The 19567-nt window shown below is 38.3% G+C and overlaps 1 protein-coding gene across 1 annotated transcript in view; it reads left to right on the top strand.

The window, feature by feature from the left end:
* Nucleotides 1–3691: 3691 nt before the first annotated feature.
* The window catches only part of TESK2 (testis associated actin remodelling kinase 2), a gene marked incomplete at its 3' end in the record, with an annotated part of 72399 nt that continues 56523 nt past the window's right edge, over nt 3692–19567 (top strand). The window contains exon 1 of the mRNA XM_082002664.1: nt 3692–4782. Coding sequence (XP_081858790.1) covers nt 4561–4782 — 222 coding nt within the window. The 5' untranslated portion in view covers nt 3692–4560. The remainder of the gene's footprint in view (nt 4783–19567) is intronic.

The raw sequence follows: 19567 nt of genomic DNA, 5'->3' as shown, positions 1-19567 counted from the left end.
AAGCAAAATGTTACCTAAATGAAAATAGAAAATGTTGGGATTTTTGCGTTTGAGTGCAGTTTTGTAACTAAGACTATAAACTGGACCCTAGGACTTAACCCTTAAAAGTAGTCAAAAAGACTTCAGCTTCAGGGTGAGCTGGACCGAACATAGTGCAAGCTCTGGTACTTGTAGCTACCATGTCTGTAAATATTTGATGTTATCTTTCTCCCAAAGCCTGGAAGCTAAGTTATGGACAAACCAAGTAACTTTCCTCTCTTAGGAAAGTGGTTGACAGCAGCTGAGAAGAAAATTGTGGAATGCCTGGTTCTCTTTACCAATTTAATTTGATTTCTTGTGTTTCGTTTCCAAACTTTTTTTTTCTCTAGGCTAATGACCTCAAAGTGAATTCAGCCTTCGGAAGATTTTGTTCTTTACGTGCCTTTGAAGCTTTTCTGAAGTTTGCACATTACTACAGTGAATTTTTTTCCTTTTTTTCCCCCCAAGTTATTATTTTGCTGAGTGACACTTGCCAGCATAATTCCTTCATGTTTTTGTAGTACTGGGTTTTGAAGCTACCTCAGTCTATGAGTTTAAACAGTTAACTCTTGGCAAATGACTTATGTCAAAGCTTTGGCATCTTGTTCTTCAGAAAACGTTTTCAAATTAATAACATGCATCTACCAGATTTATTGCTTTCCAGGCTGAATGCCTAGCGACAGTCTTCTGTGTCTAAAAATGGTGGTTGTTGTTGTTAAGGCCATCTTTTAGGAAATTGTGAGTTTGACATTTGAGTGCAATTATGCACATATTTGTAAAGATACTGGGGACAGGAAAAGTCTTGGTAATGAATTGAAATATTTTTGGAGGATCTTGCGTTATACACTGAATCATTAAAGGGTTGCTGCTGAAGTTGAGAAGCCTTACCCATTTTTATGTCTATGTAGTATAAAATGTGAAGTACTGGCTAATATATGTCACCTGTGTGTTTTACATTGATGTGTGGGGTATAACTTGATGTGCTATTGTGGAGTTTCCATCTTTAAATATTTGCAGGCTTAGGCATTGGTTTTGAAAGCCAAACTTCTAATTAACCAAATAAATGCTGATAATATTTGTATTTATAGTAATTTCTACAGTTCAAAAATCAATGCATTCATGCAGTGGAGAAAATGGTCTTAATAGAATATTAACATGGTTAATTTTATTTTTTCTTTAAGGTTTGTTTTTTAAACCAAGAAATTAATGTGGCAGGGCATGAAACATTCTGAAATTGTGCTTTTGAGTGGTATAATAAATGGATGAGTAGGGCAGGTATGCATTTTGAAAGATGTATTTCTAAAAGATTTTTCTCTTAGAGTGGGGTGGTTTTTTCTTGTGTAAGGATGTCAGAAAAAGTGGTCTGAAAGCCGAGAATTTATTGGGTAATATTTTTTTAGAGTGTTTAGTGTCTTTTTAACTGGCTATTGAGCACAGCTTAAGAGTTTTTAAGCTGAACTTTAGTATGAAAAACAAACCCAACAACCTTTTAGTTGGTTGCAAGGTTTGAAGGATAGTCTTGGATTCTGTTCAGCGCACTTTAATTAACCATACAAGGTAGTAAATTAAAGTACCTCAGACTGACTTGACAGTCAATTAAACCTTGGCTGATTTCATTGAGCATGCCATCATTAGTGTAATTGGCCAAAATGACAGGAGGCCCACTTGGAATTGTGCCCACTTGAAATTTTCCTCTAATTCTGTGTATGCAATCCTGGGCAGAAAACTAGACAAATGAAGCTCTAGCCTAATAATTTCCAAGGATTTTGTGTAGCTGTCTGGAAATAAGGCAAACTTTAGCAAGCAAAAATGAAGGAATGGGTTACTTGGGAATCCAGATGGCAAAACCTTTTGGGGTTTATGCTGTGTGAAGTACTTTGAATTTCTTCCTTCATTGTGGGATTTGTATAGAGTTTTGCAAAGTTCACCATGTGATTTCAATCAAAAAGATGTGTATGTGTGAGGGTGGGTGGTTGTTGTTAAATAGATTGAGAGACTATGTTGAGAGCTGACCTTTTGTTAATGATATATCTGGATACTTAAGACAGAGTTAGGCTTTTCCTCCTGTTTAAGATAGCTTACCTAACTTGGTATTTTCCTCTAGTTAAGACAACAGCACTCTTCTCTGTTTTGTTTTTGCGTATGTCTTGCCTTGCCTGAGAACTTAAACTTCTAGTCCTGATTTACAAGTTGCTTTAGTTTGCTGGCCTGCAGTGTGGATGTGTTGTTTTACTAGATTTAGCAGCAGTGCCTACAAACTCCAGGGTCCACTTCATACAGCGTTACTGTGATACTGGAGTGTCAAGACTGCATTTCTGGGGCAAATGCTTGCTCCTTTCCTTGGAAAGTGTCTAGTGCATGTGGGTGCTACTCTGATGCAAATAAGTTTTAAATAAATTGTTTCTTTGATTACAGCATGTTTTCTGGTCAGTCTCCAAAGATACTTGCATCTCCTTTTCCAGGCACAGAGTTGTTAACACCATGGTTTCCTGTCTATCCTCCTTCCACAGACAGTTCGTTCTTTATGTCCTTGAAAAGTAACCAAATGTTGGTTTGTGCCTTTCAGATCAAAAGGAATTATTTAAGTGTGCCTTGGAAATTCCTGAGCATCTTCTCTATAGCTGAGGAGGTTCTCTGGGCTGTTTTTCTCAGCTGGGGAGATGTAACAGGCTTTATCTTCCAGTGGTGCTTCTGTACCATTTCCAGACCCTCAAGGCTCATGGGGCAAGTATATGAGGTCAGAAATTGGATCCTGATCATCTGTGTGGCAGTCGGCCACACCATAGCATTAGACTATGTAGTACTATCATCTGAAAGGTGCCGTAAGCTCACGCATGTCGGAGTCCGCCGATAAAATTCTGCATGAGTACTGTGATGTGGGATTTGATAGAGGTTAAATTTTCTTAATCAGGCCCTGGTGAGACTGGGGTAATATCTGTCTTTCCCCAACTCCCATTTAGAGAGGTAAGTGTTAAGATGTTTAAAATAAACACCCTTGAAAAGTAAGGGTGTTTTTTTCTTTTTTGGAGAGTACAACCTCAAATTAATTCCACACAGTACTTCTGAAGGCAGAGAAAGACTATGTGTTTTTCTGATGTGTTGGCACAGAGCATCTCTGAAAGATATACTGCATACAAAACATGGGTATAGTAGCACCGCTATATATTCAGAGGACAGCTGGTGTGTCTCTGTTTTTGAGATGCTCTTCGTATTTAGTGTATTGTTCAGGTTCTGTACATCTTTGTAAATAGAAGGATAATTGCCTGGCCTGCTCCCTGCTTCATGATTATTTTTTCCACTGATTTTTTTTTTAAATGTTTTATTGTTTCCTTCCCCTCCCTCCAGGTTTTCATTCACCCTCGTGGGGGCAGGGTCAGGGGGGGAAGGAGGGAGAAATCTATCCTCATTGTGACTGCTCACTTTGTTCAGGTTTTGTAGGGGCTCACCAAATTGCTGTAAATGAAGAGTCAAGTATGGGAAAGATTAATAATCTCCTAAATCCAAGGTTTAAAGAGTGGAAAAAAAAGTGGTAGGCCACCTGTTGGGTTTGCCACTCCAAGCTGAATTTGATGAGCTCCAGTGTCATCCCAATTACTTTGTCATAGTCTTAAAAAGTAATTCCCTTACTGTTGGGTTCCTCTGCCCCCCTCTTTTTTCCTACTTGGCAAATGTGGCTTATTTCCTGTGTTTTCAGTTGAACTGAAATTAATATAGCTTTAGAAAGTGTGTTTGTGGGGAGAATCGTTCTGGTGGTTTCGTATAAGAATACTTTTTTTTTGTAGCAGGATTGTTGATGTTTTTATATATTTGGGGGATAAATCTTTAGTAGATACAAACTTGTGTTCCTACCTGTTAAGGAATTGGTCTTGGAACAGTTGTAGGTGGAAGATTTAAAACGAAACTTTTTGGTGCTCCAGCTACTGTTATTGACAGCTAATAATTTTCCTTATGTTAGCTGAAAATTGATCTGTTTTTTATAGTTCAGGGATCCTTTCTTCAGTCCCTCATGTGAAATGGTTTCTTGCAATAGCAGTAGATTGGTCACCAACTGCTACTGAGGTAAAATAGAACGTTACATTTTGTGGGTTTTCTTCTGCTTAGTTGATTGCTTTAGCAACCAGAACTTAAGTAAAAAAGAAAGGGAGTGGGGAGAGAATGAAAGTTGTTACCGGTTAAATTTTGAGTTCCAAAACTATTAATCTCATGATAGCCAGAGCATGGAGTATTTCCATGAATCTAAAGGAAAAGTTCATTAGATTGTCTGTCTTTACTGTTGATGCTGATGATGTTGGTTGTGGTATGTTTTTTTTTTTTCCCTGTGTTGTTTTTGTGCCCTTGCTTGGGTATTTTCTGCTTTTTTTTTTTCTTATTCCCTGAAACTGGTGTAAGCTGTGTTGAAGTCCTGTCAAACTTATCTACTAAGTTTACAATAACGGTAATCTCAATTTCTTGTATTTTAGGATCCAACAAGAGTAGAGAAGACTGCAGATTACCTAAGATGTGAGAAGTCCTCTCTTAGCGAAATAAAACTTTGTTTTCAAAATGGACCGAAGTAAGCGGAATTCAATAGCAGGATTTCCACCACGCTTGGAGCGTGCTGAAGACTTTGATGGCGGCGCTGGAGGAGAAGGGACTGTATCCCAGATAGGAAGAGTTTGTAGCTCTTCATACAGAGCCCTGATAAGTGCCTTTTCCAGGCTTACTCGTCTTGATGACTTCACATGTGAGAAAATTGGCTCTGGTTTCTTCTCTGAGGTGTTCAAGGTGTGTGTTTAGTTCTTTCCTCTCTTCATGTTGCTTGTTTCATGTTTGGTGCTGAGAATGCACGAGAGTATCAGCAACAGTACTTTTCACTGTCAGCTGTTTGATCTTTTATTTGCTTTACTCAGGATAAGTGATGAAGAACTTGCAGGTCTCAAATATTTCCTCTGTCATTCTTCCAGCTGGTTTTTTCACTTGTAATTTATTTTGGGAGTTGCAGAGGCTATTTGGGAGAAACTGTAAAAGCGAAAAAAAAAAAATTGGTTTACATTTTGGTCTCTGCCATATATTTTTGCATTCATGTAGTGTATTAAACACCAATGGCTATTGGTTCTCTCTTATGTAAGTGTGAATGTCTTTAATTTAGCTAGATTATTAGTTTTGTGGGATTGTACTTATTCCTTTGGTGGTCTTTGCCTCCCAACACTAGATGCACACGTGTTAGGAGATCTCCACATGATTACTGAATTTGAAACCACAGAATTTATTGCACTTAAGTTACAGTACAATTAGCTGCTCTTCGCTGTTTCCTTTTACTTGTTATGCTATGCCTCTAACTCAAATAATCAGAGATTGGTTTGAAGTAAATAGTATGAATGAGAAAATCTGATGTTGTCAGTGACTTGCTCCTATGAACCTGGGAAGTGGTAAGATCTTTACTAAGGTAATTTGTGAAACCATACAGGCAACTCCAGTTTTATAGTGCTGGTGATATTTCTGCTGTTCTGGTAAGGTTTATTGGTAGAGGAATAGGACATGGGTTGACTTCCAGGCTTTCAGGCATTGCAAAAATGTTTCCTTGTCCTAGTTCCTAACTTTAAACAAAGTCATTCTCCAAATCATTTCTGTTTCAGTGAAATGCCAGAAAGCTTTATCTGTCAATATATTATGTTCATTCCATGATACTTCATGTGTGCTTTTCTTTAAGAAGTTAAACCTAAAAAGCTCTTACCCAGCTTTATTCCTGGCAATAGATATGTGAATTAGAACATGAAAATTATTTCTATGTTGCTTTAATACCCAGAGTCATTCAGATCTCCATATATACCTCTCCTCTTATATAAAGGCAAGTCACTCCACAGCAGTTTTTCTGTTTAGCTAGATATATGAAGTTTAATTTCCACTAACACAAGTTTTTAATTCTTTCAAAGGGGCAGACATGAAGAATTTTACTTCGGGTGTATAGGAGACTTGGTACACGTCAGCTCTTTATAAAGCCTTGTATACCAATTGAAAACAAGGTTTTGGTTTTTTTGTTTATTTATTCTTCTTATTTTCCTGTTTGGAAAACATTCTGTAATGCATTTTGTAGCAGCTGTCTTTGCATGCAGATATTTCTTAACATGAAATGAACTGATTTTTAAAGTTCTGTGTGCCACTGGAACTCATCTTTACAGTTTTTATGGTGAAGTTGCTGTGAAGTGTATAAGGATACCAACAGAATTGTGTCATCTCTGAGTAACTGGGAAATAACAGACCTTGGTTTGTGTGAATTTCAGAATTCATGTTTTGGAGTAGTTTTGTCTTAGGTTTATCTCAGTGTTGCTGATAAGACATTGTGTCTTTTCCTATTCTGTAAATCCAGGATTTAGCCCTCTTTACTTGGATTTTCCAGTGCTTAGGTTATGAATTTATCCTGTAGTGGTATTGCCAATCATATTTTTGTTGGGACTTCAAAAAGTCTTGCAGTTGAATAGCTACATACTTTGTGAACAGACTTACGAGGTGAAATAGCTGTAATATTCTACCGTGCACTGGTGAGGAACATTGTGGAGAAGCACCCTGAGGCAAGGTGCTTGCATATCCAGCAGGAAGGTATGGTATTATTGATCGTTAGGAAACAAAAGTAGGTGTGTGGAGGGAAAATGGCTAAAAATAAAGGTAAATTTCCAGCATTCGTACTGATTTATTAAGAATATCTTATTTTAAGAGACCACTTGGTTTAGCCAGGTATTGGCATACAGAGGTAAACATCTCTTTGAGAACTCATGTTGATTGAGAGAAATCCCTGATAGCCAAATTACCTTCCTGTACATAAATGAGCCTACTAACTCTTAAAAAAACTTCCCCCCTTTCAGTAAGCTAAACTAGACATCACATGGTGTCAGTCTGCAATCTGGCATTACTCTAAGAGAGCGATGGCAGTAGTCTGAGTATCTAGTGTCTGTTTTCCCAGAAACAAGGACAGACCTCCTGCAGGGAGACAATGAGTGATAAAGCCTTTTCTTTCACATCAGATTCAAACAAGGTCTTGCTTCAGTTTTGGCACAAAGGGGTGAGAATGCATTACGACCTTATCTTAGTTCCAGTTCCATACTCATTTAAGCAGGTTTCTGTTCTGCTAGTTTATCAGCCTGACCACCTCTGTCATTAATCCTACTGTGCTGATGATCAGATTTCATGCAAGAACCTTGATGTGCTTCCAGGAAGGAGAGCCTCATGGTTTGACACAGTTAAAGTTCGGTCTGATCTCTGCAAGCTCCTAGCTAAGTGATTGAACTCAAAAAATCTGGGATAGTTCTAGACTTACTGTGCAAGTAACTTTACAAGAGTAATGAAGACTTCCCTTTAAATTAGCAATGGTATCTCAAAAAAACTCCATGTCACCAGAGCTTTTTCAGTTACGTATTTGTCTATTGTTTTGTGAATGTCATACATTGGGTTCACTCAAGTGATTTAGCAAAGAATGCTTGGACTGTTTTGAGGGTTTGGGATTTTTGTTTTGCTATGTAACTGACAGTTGTTTCCAGTGATTTCTTCCCCTCCATCCTTTTGTGTGGAAACTCCTTTTTTAAATATAGTTTATCACAGTGGATAGAAGTTGCCTTCTCTTAACTTGGGAATAGGAGTACATTACAGTTTAGATGTATATATTAATGGTCATATATGCTATGAATGAACTTTTAGCATTTCTAGTGCACCTTTATTCTTATGCAAATTGAACTTCATGGTTTATTCAGGATAAAGTATTAAACTAGCATTTTGATTTTGTTAGCCATTGCTGTAACAATTCAAATTCATGTTCACCTGAGTAGTGTTATAGAAACTAGTTTAGAAAAACTGAACTTTGTCCAACTATTAGCAATCTAGTTTTAAGCAGCTGACTGACTACTGCCTGTTCTAATTTTCAGCGGCAAGTGCAGAACACTGAGGTTTGTTTTTAAGGTTGAGCTAGGCAAAGACTGTGTATGTAAATGAACAATGCCCAGCCATGATCCCAAACCTTTTAAATTCCTAGCTGGGAAGACCAGTAAGGGCTGATAGATCTATAAGTAACTGGGGGCGAGATAAGCATCATACTGAAACTAAATACCATATTAGGAAATTGATACTATTAATTATAAAATATGCGTGTTGGAACAGCAGTCAGACTAAAATCCAGGATCTTTTCCTCTTCAAATATACCTTCAGGTTCAAAGACAGTACTAACTATGTAAGTTGCTAGAAAATTCCTTCAGGTGTTCTTGTTGGCTCTGCATGTTGTAGCTGAACTTTTGTGTGTTAAAAATGGACTTTTTGCAGTTTATTATTCAAGTATACATGTGAAAACAGGGATCATTGATCCAATATAGAATTGTGCAAATTCAGTGTCCTCTGTGTTTGTGTGTTGGGAAGGTCATGTTGCTGTACAGGTGTGGTCACTGAGGAATTTGAGGGTTTTGACTGTTGAGGAATGGTGGATCCTTTTGACATCCATAGAAGAGATTATGGCTTTGTCTTGGGCAGTTCTGGATGCCAAAATAGTTGTTTCACTGCAGACAGTTCTTCTGCTATTTTAAATATTCCTAGCCATCTAATTAACAGTGCTATCAGAAGGTAATTCAGGAGGAGGAAAACCATTTATGTTTGAGTCACTCTTTAGTTCTGCAGTGCAGGGACACCTCACTGCTACTGTAATGATGGGCTTAACTGTTGAAAGCTCCCCCTGCCCCAAGAGCTAGAGGGTTGACATATGTATACCAGGGAGAAAAATAATTTCTGTTTGCCAGGGAACATGCTCTGACAAAACTGCTAAAGCTAGTGCAGCCTTCCAAAGATTATCTTTGGGACAGGCAGAGATCAAATTCGAAGACAGAATTCAAGTCAACAAGGCCACAGTCTTGACCACCTTGAACTGTGCTTTTAACCTTATAGGAGTCAAGAGACTTACTATTTGAACTTAGTCATCACAGAAGAAAATTCCGTCTTATGAAATACTCTAAGCAATATGTCAGTATAGTTTGTATCTTAAGACTACACCTGGGAAGGTTATTCATGTGAGCAGGCAAAATGGTGCACAATACCTTAAAAAAAAACAGTTAATGAAATACTTATTTAATGGTGAGTGGACAAAGACAAGCCTATGAATATAAGATGTATACGACATAATGCAAAATAAATGACCTTTTAGAGCCAAAATACTAAGCAGCTGAGCATGACTGCCTCTAAAGAACAATGTTGAGATGGAAATCAGCCGTCCCATTTCAGTATACTTACTGACAGTACCAAGCACTAAGCACTCGGTTTATGATCCCCTATAACTTGAGATCCTTTCTGCAGAACTTCTGGCTATGCAGTTGTCGTGGTTTAGCCCCAGCTGGCAACTAGGCATCACGCAGCCGCTCGCTCACTCCCCCCTCCCCCAGTGGGATGGGGGAGAGAATTGGGGAAAAAAGTATCAGCATGTTATCGACATTTCAACATTTTCTCATCCCAAATCCAAAACATAGCCTCACACTAGCTTCTGTGAAGAAAACCAACTCTATCCTGGCTGAAACCAGGACAGCAGTTTTCCCATTTTTTAACTTGTGCGGCAGATTTTACCGACTAATCCCTACTGGGTTATATGCTCCTTTTTTTTTTCTTTTTTTTTTTCTTTTGTGTGTGTGTGTGTGTTGCCCCCCCCTCAAGCATTTCTTAATTTTTCAAGATTACTTTGAATTCTCATTCTCTCAATGGAGACCTTATCGCTCTCTACAGCTACCTGAAAGGAGATTGTAGCAAGGTGGGTCTTGGTGGGTGTTGGTCTTTTGGTATTACCATTCTGCTTGATTAACATCTCTCTCTGTGTTTGTGTATAATTTTGCAGGCCATGAGGAGTCCAGTGCAGAAATGTTTTATGTTAAACAGTAGTCACTTTCTTCCTTTGGTCGCTGACCTAGGTTTCACAGAACTTGCTAACTAAACAGCGCAGGGTAAGAACTGTACAATAGAGTAAGTGAGGGACTAATTCATAGGACTTCAGACACCTCAAAAAAAAAAAAAAGTATCTGTATTGGTTGGCATGAATATCTATTTTCATATACTTTGCCCATTATGTCTCATGGTTAAACTATACATTTAAAAACAAAGGCATTGTGGACTTCTCAAGCAATTAATGTAGATAATCTGTACAAACGCTGCCACATAATCAAAGGTCATTATATTTTACCAGTAACTGGTATTTTGTCTATAGCATATATTGGCACTATTTTTTGCACCCACTCTCCCCCCTTGTTGTTGGTTTTTTAATTTGGTTCTGAACTGAAAACCTCAAAGACAGTATCATGGATTCCAGTGCTCATTGTTTTATCTCACTGTTGTAAATTTGTACCTAACTTGAACTTTCTGGACCTGCTAGTCCACCCAGTTGTTCTTTGTATTGTTTTGGCTGGGCCAGCATCTTTTTAGCACCTCTTCTTTCCTCCCTATAAAACTTGATATACATTATCAAGTTAGGTTTTGACCCTTTTGGTGTGTTAAGTAGTCTCAGTTTCTGTCTCCTCCCTGTCCCACCCTCATTCTGGGAATGACCCAGCTCTTGCAATATAGGTTTAAGTCTTTCCAACATCCTCTGCAACATCTTCCTCTTTTTAAAGTGGACATCCTAACTCAGAATGCCCTAGTTTTGTTTTTAACAATGACATGTAAAAACTGTCCTTTTGCTGTGTGTCACACTCTTTTATACCACATACCACTTGTTGTTATCATAGCACATTAGTACCTTATGTGTAATGGCTGTGGGTCTCCTGTTCTGTAGCCTTCAATCGTTGTTTGTAGTAAAATTTTTCATTTGATTGTGTTAATTTTTTCTCAGATGGACCTAAGATACAAAGTGGCCTTCACTACTGAGTGAAGTAATGCAAACAGGGTAATGCTACAAACTTAGAAGTTTCAAATTTTTCTGAGGGGCAACTTCCATCAGTGAACTGGAAGTAAATGCAGAATATTGCGTAACAGGAGGCCTAGTTTGGTTCCTCTGGAAGCTCAGTAAGAGAGTTCCCTATCTTACGCTGCTTTGTCACATACAACTGTATCTGGAGCTATCACTAGCCAGTGTTTAATCTAGTTGTAGTGGGTTGTAGCATGAAGTCAGATGTCTTGCAGAAGTCTATGTGCTCATGTATGTGTATTGCTGTTGTAAAACATCTATACAATTAGCTTAATAAATCTTATCACCTAATTTTAAAATTAATGTAAAGCTGGGAAGGGATGTTACAAGAACTACTGCAGTATCCTTACCTGAGCCAGGCTCAAGTATATGTGATCTGTTCTTGGCAGCTATTTTCAGCCTGTCCTTTAAACTTCCATTATAGAAGATTCTAGAACCTCCTTTGGTGTATCCAGGCCACTTTTTTTTTTTTTAACTATCCTTTTGTAGCTAGAACTTCCCAGTTTGAGCTGTTTCTACAGCTGGTCCTGTCTATTTGCTTATTGACTCTACTAGCAACTCATTACTGACAGAGGGTTCAGTTTTCCTATGGCATTTAGTGATATATCATGTCAACAGAGGCCTTCTTCCAAGAGGAAAATGTCTCTGAATGTGTGGAAGGAGGGAGGGAGATATTTTAGTAGTTTTAGAAATGAGCATGCAGAGAAGGGAATGCCAATTCAAATTAAAAGGAGAGGATGACTGCAAAATGGACGTAGAAAAGGTGTGGGGAAAAAAGGGCAAGAGAATATGAATTTGAGGCAAGGGAGCTGCTGCTTGCTTTTCAGTCCATGCCTGGCAAAATGCCACTGGAGAAGGTGTTGGAAACCAGTGGCTTGGAGCAGCTTGCGGACAGCACTTTGCAGAACTGGAATCTTTATTAACAGATTTGGGTTTTGACAGATAAGCAGGCACTGCAATATTTGAACTGTCTGTGTGTTTTAAATCTAAATGCGAGTCTGTGCATTATTGCCAGTCTTTGCAGGATGACCAAGAATAGAACTGGTATGGAGCTCCCTCCTGCAGGACAAGGGCCCTGTACACTCCCAGGACTCTACAAGTAAGTTCTCACTGTCTCCTCTGTGTGTACCGGTTTGCTGCATAAATGGAATGTCAGTCTTCAGGGCTGTCAAACCAATACCTTTCCTCCTGAACTCTTTTAAGGGGGAAGGGGCTAAATGTCAGCATATATCAAGGAAGTTCTGGCCATTCTGACTGGAGAAAACTTTTCTTAATCCTAACATACCCTTTTCATTATTATTTCAGAACTCCCAACATAAAAACTGACAACAGGGAAAAGTTTGTTAATACCAAACTAAACGATGGATTTGGGCTCTTAGTACAATTCTGGCTTTTGCTTTTGAAGTTTTAGTAACTTCATTGCTTTGTCACCAAACTTCAGGCCAACATTGCATTCTTCAAGGTGGCATTAATATGTCCATAAAATCACTTAATTGGGCAGAATACTTGTGTGTTTTTTATGTAGAGGAAGATAGGAAGACTAACTGTGTATAGATGTTTTTCTTTTATGGTGGCTGTTGTATATGAGGTTTAGTGTTGCTGGAACCATAGCTTGGTTAACACGGTGCATGTGTGAACTTGTATCATGTTCCCAGACTCATGCAGTGACAAGAGTTTTCCTCTTGTCATCAGTAGCATACTGGAGATAACTGCACTTATTTTTTCCTTGGAAACTAATTCTTGCCCAGTAGGCATAATTCCTTTCTGCAAGTTTTGCTTATGTCAAGATTTGGCATTTTTGTTAGCGTTTAGGCCTTCCTATGACACTTTATGTGTTTTTCTTTGCTTTATAGATTTGTGGAGTCAAAAGCATAGGGTTGAAAAGACTTAATTTCGTCCTGCTCTTCATCCTTTTGTCCCAGGGAAAAAGCAACTTTATCTGTCATTATTCATGGACATCTCTTTAACCTATTCTTTAAATCTGATAGTAGAGAGTACTGCCATGGGAGATACTAACTCCCAGATATCTCTGAAGAATCAATTTTATTGAGCAAGAGAGGAGTGGTTGCATCATAAGCCATGCTGGACTGAAAAACCTCCAGCAGTAGATTAGGCTACTCTTGACTTCCTGTGAAGATGATGTGCATGAACAGCTCCTTCATCTGGTTGAGCTGGGAGGGCAGAAGCCCTTGGCAGAGGGATGGTAAAAATCTACGGAGGAAGTGAGAAAGCATGTGGAACATGTGCTTTCCATCATCTATATATGCTTTCCTTCTCTGTTTAGAATTATTGTCATTTTGTCTTAAGGAACAAAATAGTAACAGTGTTGATTTAGAAATTTAAAGTGCGATAAAAATATCTTTCTGCAAAACTCATAAGGAAGTATTTCTGGTATTTGGGTTAAAATATTGTGAAGGCAGCACTGAAGTAGAAGTCAGCTGATAACGTGAAATTTCACAGGAAACCTCAAATCTATCTCATGCTTTTTCTTTGTCATTACTGCTTCAGTTTCAAAGTCCTCTCATTTTCTAATGTGTTGTTTTGAACACTTAGTGTAAGACTTGCACTAGGAAAGTATCCTCTTTGATTGGCTCTGGAATTAGCAGCCTGATCAGGGGCCTGAACCAATGTAGGTGTTCTTCAAAAACTGTGTAAAACATTAGAGGTGAGATCCCACTGGAGCCTTGATTTTTTTTTTTTTTTTGAGTATTTGATAGGCTTAAAAGGTATTTTATTTTAGTTACCCTGTGAAGTATCTGTAGGAAACTGTCTAGCTGTATGTATTAAATACTTTTTCAACATTGGGTATTTGCCTTTTCTAAAGCTGGAGAACTGTAACACGTGGTGTCAACACATGGGGAAAATAAACTATAAAAATCAGTTGAAGAATTAGAAAAGACATTCAGTGAATGACTTCAGTCTTAACGTATTTGGTTTATAAAAATTGATGTCATTACAAGTGCATAAGTGGTCTTTTAATGAGAAAACAATTGTTTGAAGGTACTCTTTAGTGTAGTGAAAAAAAGGCACAATAAGGCCTGATGGCTGGAAGCTGTAATAAGAATTGTGCTTATTTTGAGGAATTAAATGGCTGTGGGAACAGCCTCACCAGTCAGAAATTGTCTTCTCTCTCCTGTTGGTTCATTGGTGATAATTGTAGCCATCTTGGTTTTGCAGAATGTTCTTGATTAAGCTTGGTAAGGTGTTGAGAAACATATAGCTACCAACAGTTTAAAGCCACCAATTTTGGAAACTAATCATCTTAGATGATTGAATTTTTTTTTTTTAAACACTGAAGTGTTTGGGTTTTTTCTCCTTGAGCTTGGTGTTGCTTCATCAAGTAAAATGAGATATTTCAAGCTCTGTTTGACATACAGTGGCAGAAGTCATCGTAGGTTGGAAAATGAGCAAAGAATAAGTAAGTGCATTATTCTATGTAGTGGTTGTACAGATCTAATAATTTGGCCTTGTAGGCATGGGGAATATACCTTGTGACTAAGAAGTGACAGCTGTCATCTCCCCTCACCCAGGTGTGGTACACTGTTCCTCTTCTAAATTTCTTCTTTCATTCTGTCACAGTGGGATAGAGCCATCACAGTTGTCGCTGCCCTCCCTGTGTGATGGGATACCTGTTAGAAAGACAGACAGCAAATCTTCTTGTTCACACATACCTTTTGGTCTCATTTCTTATTTCAGTGGGATTCAATTTTAAGCTGAAAATCTTCCCCTTCTGAGTAGTGGAGGAAACTCTTTCACCTTGCTGAAGTTGACAGAAGCAAGGTATTTGAGGCTTAAGGTCTTTTACATGAAGTTACAATGTTAAAACACACTGCTAATTGTTTTCTTGGGAATACAGTCACTCTGTGTACTGTATAAACTGCCCAAGAAGGCTAGAATAACCTTGAAACTTCATTTCAAGCTGTTGAGTTATATCAGCTAGGTGATTCTAATCAGTCTCTTTCTACATTGATACTTGTCAGGAGTAGGAAGAAGCACCGTTCTGGAATTGAGATGAGTCCTAAATCCTGAGGATGCTGGTGCTTTCTTAGTGAAAGTAGAAGTCTTGTAAGTTTGATGTGTCTGACACTGATGTGTGAAGTATCAGCCTTTTGGAACCCTTCTACCAACTTCTAAGATGATTTGTATTGAAACCACCAAACCAGACAGTCATCTTCCTCTTGCTAATGATTTTTTGGTTATTGAAGTGCCAAGTTGCTGTCATCCTAGTCATTGCCACTTAATTAGCCAGTGCTTTTTATAGGGCATAGGCTGTGGGCAGAAGTAGTAATAAATAGGCCTTACTCCAATGGATCATTAATATAGGAATTAAGAACCTTATCTGTGTTATTTTTTATGGATTGCACAATGGGGGCAAAATACTCACTTCATCCCCGCTCATGTGCGAGTATCGTTAAAATTTAGAATTACCTGTCTGACTTGGAGGGCACTCTCTCGATTCCACTAAATGCAAGAGGATGCTTTGAAATACAAAGTAGAATGGAGGGCTAGTTCACATTTGTTATCTGAAATAAGTCCTGATTTTTATTTATTTATTTTCTGGCTAGAAGTCTTAAGCATATGCACCTTACAGCATTAGCTGAGGAAACACTGGGAGTGACTCAAAAGCTGTCACCAGGTAGCGGATCTAATGAAAGCCTTGCCTTTTGTAGTGGTGTTGAAAAATGTTAAGAAAATCTTCAAAATCATATTTCTGTTATATTTTTTCCTACAGTCCTACTTGGCATCACTACAAGTGAAGTATAAAACTATACTGAGTGAAGCAAATGAAAAAACAGGGGAAAGAGTTTCGCTTACAGTATGTTTCACTTTCTCTGGTTTGGTCAACCAGCTTCCCTGCTGAAGAAAGAAATGTTTGGAAAATATGGCAGGAACTATCATTATGCCCTGAAATTGAAGGATTCTTTTTTCTTTAGTAAAAAGCCAGAACAAAAACCACTGAAACAAACTTGATGCTAGAAGAATACTCAGTCAAAAAAAAGAGTGTAAATCAATGTAAAGTTCTCCATTTTGAAATGTACCTATCTCATCTTTGGAAACTTGACCTCTTCTAACTTGTTGAGCAGCTGATATGTTGAATGTCTGAGGTAAGTTTTTGTTGTTCTTGCAACTAGAGAGAATGCTCACAAATTCTGAAAACAATAAGAAAGGCACGCTGATACTGTAACAAGTGGGACCTTGCAATAAGAGATAACCCCCTGGTTGGCTTTTGTGTTTAGTACAGTGACTTCTGTAGTTCAGAGTCCTTTGGGCCTTTGATTGTCTTCAGGAAGAAAAGTTGTGCCAATCTGAGTATCATTGTGCAGTTTCCCAGGGGCAAAGCAGGTGGAAAGATTCCCTTGGCACAGAAATATTTGTGGGCTTTTTGTCTTGTTTTCCCTAATAATTTCTCAAGCACAGATAAATGATCTGTTTAGTTTTCTGTTCTGGGTGGAGAGGTGCTGCATTGGCAGCTCTGGGATATTCTGCGTTTTGCCAGCTGGCAAACATGCACATTTGTGTAAGCTCATTCATAGCTGATACTGAGACAGGTGCTGATTTACTGTTCTTCAAATAACTGTGCTGGCATATGTCCAGTATTAACATGACTGCTTCTAGAGAAGAAGAGTGCATCACCGAAGATCATTGTGATACACCTCTCTGAACATTCATTTACTAGTATGGGGAGGCGGGGGGAAGTTAAATATATTTCTGTGATGGATTTCACTGCCTTTGTCTGGAGAGTGTGTATGACGGTAATATATGTGTATGTGTTACTGACTAATGTGAAACCTAGAAATGAAAAGTACAAATTATTATTGATGGCAGTAACAGAAAAGAGATTGTTTACAATCTCAGATCCATAGGGAATGCTTCCTCGTAGCCCCTTAATGGCCATTGGTAATGATTAGAGAGGAACTCCAAAACCTGCACGGTAGGGCTTCTGTTAGTTTTTACTACTCCAGCTGTTGGGAATGGTGTATGCAAGCCATCCAAGATGTCCTGTTCCCAGTAGCTGCGGAGGCTATATCCAAATTACAGAAGGGAGTCCCTGTCCATGTGAGTTTTCTCTGTCTGGGACTCTCCATGGCAGCTGACCCAACCTCGCTGTGCTTGTCACAGCCCGAGAGCACTTTGGGCTGGCTGCATGGCCCTTTGTGCTGGGCAGCAGCAGCAGGCGCTGCTCTGCATGGATGGAGCCTTCTGTTTGATGGTCTTGTTGGATTAGGGGTTGAGGAGATGATAGAGCTATGAAACATCCGCTGGAGTAATCGATACTGAGACAGCATTGCTTTGTTAGCTAATCCTTAGCTGACAGTGTGTCTAACATGGACCGAGTAATGACAGTTTGTAACTTTCTCATCAGTTGCCTGCGATTAAGTCCTGCAAATCCAATCCTTGTGCTTGCTAGCCTTTACTGACAATGAGGAGAGACATAAGAAATTGCATGGTATATTTAATTATCTACTTCTTTGCTAGGAGAAATTAAGAAGAACAGTTCCATGAAGGCTTAAATAACAAGAGACTATTTAGAACTTTTGTTTTTGACTATAGCCTGAAAGTTTTTAAAGTAGCAATTTATAAAAATTTACGTTATTCTCAAGTAAGGAAAATGTAGGTCCTTTATACTCGCTGCTCTCTTCTTATTTGTGGTTGTGGTCAAGTCCTAGTGTTGCTAGTAGCAATAGTTGTATGCCGGTGGGCTCTGTTCTGAAATGTGAGACTGACATCCTTACTCATGCATGGTAACATTTATTGAAAAGATTTTTAAAGGAAAGGTAAGGAAACTATTTCTGCCTAAAATTAAACTTTCTTTCAAGGTTCCCATACAGATTTTGAAAATGAATCCAACAAATGTGTGTGATGAACAGTGATGATGACATCACTGGTACAGTGGGGGGGGACTGTGTGCTCAGTACTGTACTGTTCATATACTGTAAAAGACTGAAGGTGCAAAAGACTGAAGGTGCAATTATATGTCAGAAGAACCCAGCCTGAAGTGTTTTTTCTTCAAAAGCATCTGCAGATTATATAAATACATTCATCTCTCATACAGGATAAACCCATAGTAATGTAGGAAATATTTAACCATAAGTATTACAAATTAAATAGGAAAATAAGGACACAGATACAGTATCTAATTATGCATGATCTTTGGATCTTACAGTAGTCATTTGCAGATGTCAAACTTCCAGTTTCCCTGGCAGGTTAGGTAGTAAGATCACCTGCATTTTATAGATGCAGTTAAAGAGGGGATGAAAGTAAGTGAAGTAGCATGCCTGGGGCTGTTCAATGAGCTGATGATAGCTAACATTAAAAATGAAGAATAAGCTCCCAGTTCTGTACTTCAGACTCAGTATTTCTTTTCCTTTCCAGACTACAACGTTAGACTTGGGTATACAGTACATACTTGAGCTATGTACTGAGGTTGTAGTATAACAATGCTCTTCTGCATTTTCTTGCCTAGTACTTAAGAGGTGGGTCCATGTTCCTTCTCCGGGATTGCAAAGGGAATTCTATATGGTTACATTCTGCTGAACTGGCTACAAAATCAGTTAACTTCCCCACCCGGGCTGTGCCTGTTCATTTCTCATCTCAAACTGTGGAACAATAGTCCTCTGATTTATTTCTGCTTTCTCGCAAAATAAGACTGTAGTCTCTTTTTGCCTTTATGATTTGACTGAGATCAAGTTAACGACCAAGAGATATGCACAGATTCCTATTTAATAAATGGTTTGTTTAAAATAAATGAATGCTCTCTTTTGGCCCCCTATGTTACAGTGGGCAATGAAGAAAAAAAAATACAAAAGAAAAATTGAGGGGTTTTTGGCACATACAAATGGATTTACAAAGTATCAAATGCTACTGCTGTCTCACTAGTTATAAATTCAGTTTAGTTAGGCAAAAAATTGGAGAACTTGTTCGACTGTAGGTGTGGAATATGCTGTAGTAATCAAAATTGTTACTTTGCTGAATTGTTGATGCTATAAGTTACTGAAGTTATTGAAGTAGGATCTTTGACCAGCCTTTGTACTAATGGGAAAATGGTAAAGGCTCCAACTTTTTGTGTGTATTTCTCACAACTGTTTTTAGTGATAGAAATTGGTGGAGTCACAATTACTTGTCAGGCTTTTGAAAGATTTTGGGTTTTGTTTTGTGCCTAGTTTCTGTACATATCAGAACCTGTGCTAAAGTTCTTGTAACACATGCTGACTAGTTTTGTTTGGCAAAGTTTTGTGACACTTGGCAGGCTTCTCTCTTGCTACAAGAAGTTAGAGTGTAGTGACATTATATACTACTACTCTGAAAACAACCACAACCTTATCTGACTCCCAAGCATCAACATAGCAGCTTAATATTATCTGGACTGATGTGTTGCTTTAAGCTTCTATTTGTCACTGCAAATTTGCCTAGTGACATGCAATTTTTGACTTGATATAGGCATCACGATTGTGAATATGTGTATCTGACTGTGGGTACATTTCAATGTTTAGAAAAACATTCAAGATTCCAGTTACAAACAGTGTGATCTGAGCTGAAGAATAGGTTTGTCTTCTCAAGAAAAACTTTCTTCAATCATAGAGTTACACTATATAGCACAGTTAGTCCAAACAGCCTAGAAAGGTAACTAAGGTAATGTCTTCATCTTTTGTCATCACA

The sequence above is a fragment of the Phaethon aethereus genome, assembly GCF_964289735.1.
Source record: "Phaethon aethereus genome assembly, chromosome: 8".
NCBI classification, from domain to species: domain Eukaryota; kingdom Metazoa; phylum Chordata; class Aves; order Phaethontiformes; family Phaethontidae; genus Phaethon; species Phaethon aethereus.
Note: the sequence above shows the minus strand (reverse complement) of the source record. Positions and strands in the feature narration are given on the sequence as shown.